Genomic DNA, 6,000 nt, shown 5'->3' with positions numbered 1-6,000 from the left:
AGCGCCAACTACTTTTTGAAGAAAAAATAGTAAAAACGAAACTGGAGGTAAAGGAATTAATAAATAAAATAAATAAATTAAATAAAATAATTATTTAAGTATAAATTAATAAACATGTGACGTTTACAACGTTACAAATTTTACAAATTAATAAAAAAATATTAAATGAAATATAGAAAGTGAAGCATCTTTTATCTCCCTCTCCTGGTTTTTTTCAGAAATACACGACAATAAAATATTGAACACTTTCAATTTAATTGTTAGGTGAATAATTCTATATAGCATAGTATCTGAAACAATTTAAACCTGAGAAGCTCAAATCAAATAGGGATTTTTACACAATATATTGTACATGAAAAGGTGCCACTTGTAGAAACTGAAGTAATTACATTTTAAATTGACATAAAAAAATAATATAATTATAATTATAATAGAAAATGTAATTAAATCCTACCCAAGCCAAAAAGAAATTCATGAGTTTTGGGGAAACCAACTTTCGACGCCAGCTACTCATAACAAAAATGCTGGATGGATTGAAGACACGACGAACAACTGTCAACAATACAGGAATATTTCTTATGAGCCTTTCACCACTGAATAAGTCTCGAACATTATTAAAGAGCTTTATAACTGGAAATCTCCTGGACAAGACGGAGTTCAAAACTTCTGGCTAAAGAAGTTTTGGAGCGTTCATGAGCTTTTAACAGTATTGATTAATAATATTATTTCTAATTCACAGGAAATACCATCATTTCTTACTCAGGGAACCACTTATCTAATACCGAAGGATCAAAATAACACCCAAGATCCAGCCAAGTACCGCCCAATTACTTGTCTTCCAACTTTGTACAAATTAGTCACATCCTGTGTGGCCCGGCGTATCTACTAACACTGTGCTCTGAACAATATCATAGAGCCTCAACAGAAAGGATGCGCTAAGGGCTCCATGGGATGCAAAGAACAACTTATCATCGACTCAGTCATTTCTAACCAGGCATACACCAAAAAAAGAAACCTTTTTACTGCCTTCATTGACTAGAAGAAGGCTTTTGATTCAGTACCGCATGAATGGCTTATAGATATATTAAAAATATATAAAGGCGATGATAATCTCGTGACCTTTTTGAAGCATATAATGACAGAGTGGGAGACTAAAATTCACCTTCAAATACCTGGTGAAACCAATATCAAAACTAAAGATATCCTTATTAACAGGGGCCTTTTCCAGGGAGACTCGTTAAGTCCTTTTTGGTTCTGCCTAGCGATGAACCCACTATCTCAGCTGCTGAACTCCACTGACTCAGGATTTAGCATCAAAAATAACAACACTGTTGTGGCGAAGCTTAATCATCTGTTGTATATGGACGATTTAAAATTAATGGCTTCCAGTCGAAACTACTTAGATCAGATGCTAAAAACTTTAGAAACTTTCTCAAATGATATTAGTATGCATTTTGGACTAGACAAGTGCCGTATACTAAATATAGTCAGAGGAAAGGTTCAGCCCGGAGGTTTCGATATGCAAGATGGCCAAAACATCGAGGCAATGTGTGAAAATGATATATACAAATATCTCGGAGTACAGCAAGCGCAAAAAATTGACCATAAACTAATGAAAACCGAACTAACTTCCGAGTTCGTACGAAGAGTAAGACAACTATATCGGTCATATCTTAATAGTAAAAATTTGTTTAAGGCAATAAATACATACGCCTGTTCCGCGCTGAGTTACTCATTTGGTATTATAAAGTAGTCAAAAACGGGTATAGAGAGTCTTCAGCGGAAAGTAAGAACACTTCTTACAAAGGCGCAAAAACACCATCCACGCAGTGAAGTAGAGAGAACAACATTACCGCGATATCAAGGGGGAAGAGGACTTATGGACATAGGTGAGCAATTGGATAAACAGGTTGCTAATTTAAGAACTTATTTTCAGGTGCAGGCTGAGACATCTACCTTACATCGAGCAATTTGCGCAGTAGATGATACAACGCCGCTAAAACTGAGGGAACAATAAATGCGCATAAACCATCTGACTAAGCAAGAAAAAATGCGCACCTGGATGAGTAAACCTCTGCATGGGCGACATCTCAATGAGATCAGCCAAGAGTATGTCGACAATACAGCGTCGAACTACTGGTTGACATAAGGAAAGATGTTTCCCGAGATTGAGGGTTTCCTACTTGCCATTCAGGATCAGGTTATACCAACTAAAAATTACCTGAAATATATTGTTAAAGACCCTCAAGTCCAAAATGACAAATGCCGATATGGATGCCAAGCCCAAGAAACCATCCAATATCTTACCGGGGGCTGCCAGGCATTTGTCGGTACTGATTATAAAGAACGTCATGACTCAGTAGGAAAGATTATCCACCAAGAACTAGCTGACAAACTGGGACTTCTCCAAACCGACCATCTTCCTTATTATCAATACGTCCCTGATAGAATGCTTGAAAATGACAACTACAAGCTATACTGGGACCGCACTGTGCTTACAGACCAACCAGTTTCCCATAATAGACCCGATCTCATACTAGTTAATAAAATTACTAGACAAACAACACTTATTGATGTGGCGATACCTAACACCAATAATTTGCGTGTTAAATACAACGAAAAGATCGCCAAGTATAGAAATCTAGAAATACAAATCAGGAGACAATGGAGAATGGAAAGTACCCACACAGTACCTATTATTCTATCTACTACTGGTGTTATTCCCAAAAACATCCTAGCGAACATAAAACAGCTGGGTCTAAATGAACATCTTTATAATTCCATGCAGAAAGCTGTACTTCTCACGACATCCAGGTGTGTACGAAAATTTTTGGGAGATACTCCAGCAAACCAAGTCACCTAGGGTTCGATAACACGGAAAGAGTCCCACAGAGCTCAATCCTTTTGATACCGTAGGTATCTGGGATGAGTGAATTTTCCCCTTAGAGGGAGTGTGAGCTGTATGGCTAAATCTGGATTATAATAATATAATTTTGATGGTCTTTATCCAGTTATTATAAAAATACATTTACTTATTTACAAAATATAACCTAAGTTAGCCTTGCGGGACACGGGACGGGACAGAGAAAATAGCTGAGGGAAAAGTTGGAAAAGTGAGGTACGCGGGACAAGACAATAGCCTGTCCCGCTGTCCCGCGTGAAACCTAACAATATACATACAGTCTTTTAAGGTCTTTTCAGAAATAAAGTACTAAAAGTACACCAAAAATACACAGAATTTTAAAGAGAATTATACCTTGTGGATTTTTGTAAACTGTCATTTATTTGCATTAAAGTTAATTTAAGATTTAATAGTTCTGAAATAAATAAGGCCAGCCAAAATATTTACATTTGTCTGTTTCTTTCAAAACTGGGGAACAAAAATTCTAAGGTATTCTATATTTTAAAGTCAAATGTTTATACATAAAATGAATAACTACAAGAAAAATTCAGCAAGATACTAAAAACAGTACACTGATTTTTTAATGTTGGATCGATGGATTGTCGATAGCTCTGCTCGAATTTCATTAATTTCATTAGTTTTCTGAGCTTGGCGGCGATTCTTCCTTCTTGACATACTTGTATCTCATTGCCAGGAATGTAAAGATCAACATATCGGCCACCATCAGTCCACAATATAAGAAAAAGTCGTAACTCTAAAATAGAAGAATAAACTGAATCATAAAAATAATAAGTGTTATTACTATTTATAAAAGTGTATCTCTCCAGATTGGAAAAAAAATATAAGAAATCGAGAAATTACGAGTAAATTCATTAATTTAGTTATCTTTTTGACTTGTCCTAGTGTAAGCTGCGAATGTTAATGAGTGTTTATCAATATTATTTAATCATGCCAGTTTTAATAAAAAAAAGATCACAATTCCTTACTCAGGGAACAATTTAGGTAATAGCGAAAGAAATAACCCAAGATCATGCTAAGTACCGCCCGATTACTTGTCTTGCAACTTTGGTACAAATTGGTCACATCCTGTTTAGTTCAGCGCATGCATGAACACTGTGTTAGAAACAATATCATAAAATCTTAACAAACAGGATGTGCTAAAGGTTTCACGGACTGTAAAGAACAACTTGTAATCGATTCAGTCGTCTCTAATTAGGCGTACACAAAGAAAAAGAATCTTTCTGCTACGTATTTTGTTTACAAGAAAACCTTGGATTATTAATAGCTTATAAATAATTAAGAATATATAAAGTTGATAATAATATTGTGACATTTATAAAATATTATCACATCTTGGAAGACTGAAATTCATCTTTAAATACCAGACGAAAACCATATCGAACCTAAAATATTTTAATTAACCGGAGCTTATTCTAGGAGACTAATTGAGTATACTTTGGCTCAGTGACTATAGATTAAGTATAATATATTGTAGCGTTTTACCAATAAAACGAGCTGTTCTAGTTTATGTAAATATATTTATTTATTAAGTTATAGTACGATAATATCTTATAAACTGACTACAATAATATCAGCGCAGCTGATAGTTAGATCAAGTTATTATGTACTAGAATAATGTGGAATAGTCCACCTCTATTCTCACTTGTATAACCGCTTCGATCTGTCAGCCGGTCGATACATTCTCGAACACACCTCATCGTCTCGAGAAATGTAACCGTTATATGAGGTACGTCGAAATAAGCTTGTTCATTACACTGGTCCCCTTAGATCTGAGCATCCCGATCAACAACTTTATGTGAAGGCCCAGGATGGATCGCGGAATCACCATCTTGGGTAAGGCTAAATCATTGATGTCATAATTGCACACGATTTTCTTCAAATAAGCACGCCATATATCCTCGTAGCTTGCCTTGTCTGTATACGACTTCCTGGTCACCATATACAGCAAAGATCGAGGACCATCTTCTAATCTCAATACTCTTCCAACTTCAGGCTTCTGATTTTTTAACTCGTCCAAACGACCGAACTTCTTATGGAATATGGACGAGATTCCTTTAGTCATCTCAAGGTCTTTGGCAACACAATGGGCTAGAGAGACGTTACGTGGAACACCAAAAAGATTCTGCTGAACTGTGGTTACGCCGAATCTAGCACTCTTTCTCTCTGCCTAATTTGACATAAATTCATTAAAGCTTGGTCGCCGGTCATCTTTGACCTCATGTTAAAGGGTTCGTGCTTCTTCTGTTTCATTTGAGCCAGTATAAAGTGCAGGACGATTCATGTGAACTACTTTTGGTTTACCTTTCGGCAACTTTTTAATTCGGTACATTACGTCATTTACTTTCCTTTTCATTTTATGCGGACCTTTCCATTGTCTTTTCAGTTTAAGAGACAAGCCTCGATGACGTTGTGGATTATAAAGCCAAACAAGATCAACTTTCATTCTTGCATCCAGAATCATATTGATCTTTCATTCTGTCACTGGCTGACTGGATGTGTTGTAAGGCAAGTTCATGATGTCGTTTATTCTTAACTTCAGGAGGTCGACATATTCTTCGCTTGCAACATGTTCTTCATAAGGTCTGTAGCCAAAAACTGTCGCAGGGCAAAAGAACTTCACGACCTAACATTAGACAGGTTGCAGTCTGGCCCGTGGTTTCATTCACGACCGAGCAGTAGAAGGAATTAGGAATTAATGAATGTGCTGGTCCCAACCTCTTTGATGTTCCGATACAACTTTTAGACAGGTATTTACTCATTGTTTTGTTCATTTTCTCGACCATTCTATCCGATTAAGAATGCAGGGGTGTCGTTCTGGTCTTATTGACAACAATCAATGTACAAATATGTTGGAAGAGGGTTGACTCAAAGTTTCGCCCTTGGTCGGAGTGGATCTCCAAGGGAACACCAAATCGGCTAAAGAATTCTTTAACAAGTACTTCTGCAACGGTAAAAGCTTCTTGATTCGGTATCGCATAGGCCTCAGTCCATTTCATAAAATAATCAATGTCTACCTGGATATATTTATTTCCATCATTCATTTTTGGAAATGAACCTGCAATGTCGATTGCTACTCT

At 36.3% G+C, this 6,000-nt stretch overlaps 1 protein-coding gene across 1 annotated transcript in view; it reads right to left on the bottom strand.

Annotated features, from left to right (window-relative positions):
* Window positions 1-3,337: 3,337 nt before the first annotated feature.
* Window positions 3,338-6,000, bottom strand: part of LOC140447557 (peptide transporter family 1-like) — a 68,721-nt gene continuing 66,058 nt past the window's right edge. The window contains exon 10 of the mRNA XM_072540270.1: window positions 3,338-3,656. Within this exon, the coding sequence (XP_072396371.1) occupies window positions 3,537-3,656 (120 nt within the window). The 3' untranslated portion in view covers window positions 3,338-3,536. The remainder of the gene's footprint in view (window positions 3,657-6,000) is intronic.

The sequence above is a fragment of the Diabrotica undecimpunctata genome, chromosome 8 (assembly GCF_040954645.1).
Source record: "Diabrotica undecimpunctata isolate CICGRU chromosome 8, icDiaUnde3, whole genome shotgun sequence".
In the NCBI taxonomy this organism is placed as follows: domain Eukaryota; kingdom Metazoa; phylum Arthropoda; class Insecta; order Coleoptera; family Chrysomelidae; genus Diabrotica; species Diabrotica undecimpunctata.
The sequence above is the reverse complement of the archived record's forward strand: the minus strand, read 5'-3'. Positions and strand labels throughout refer to the sequence as shown.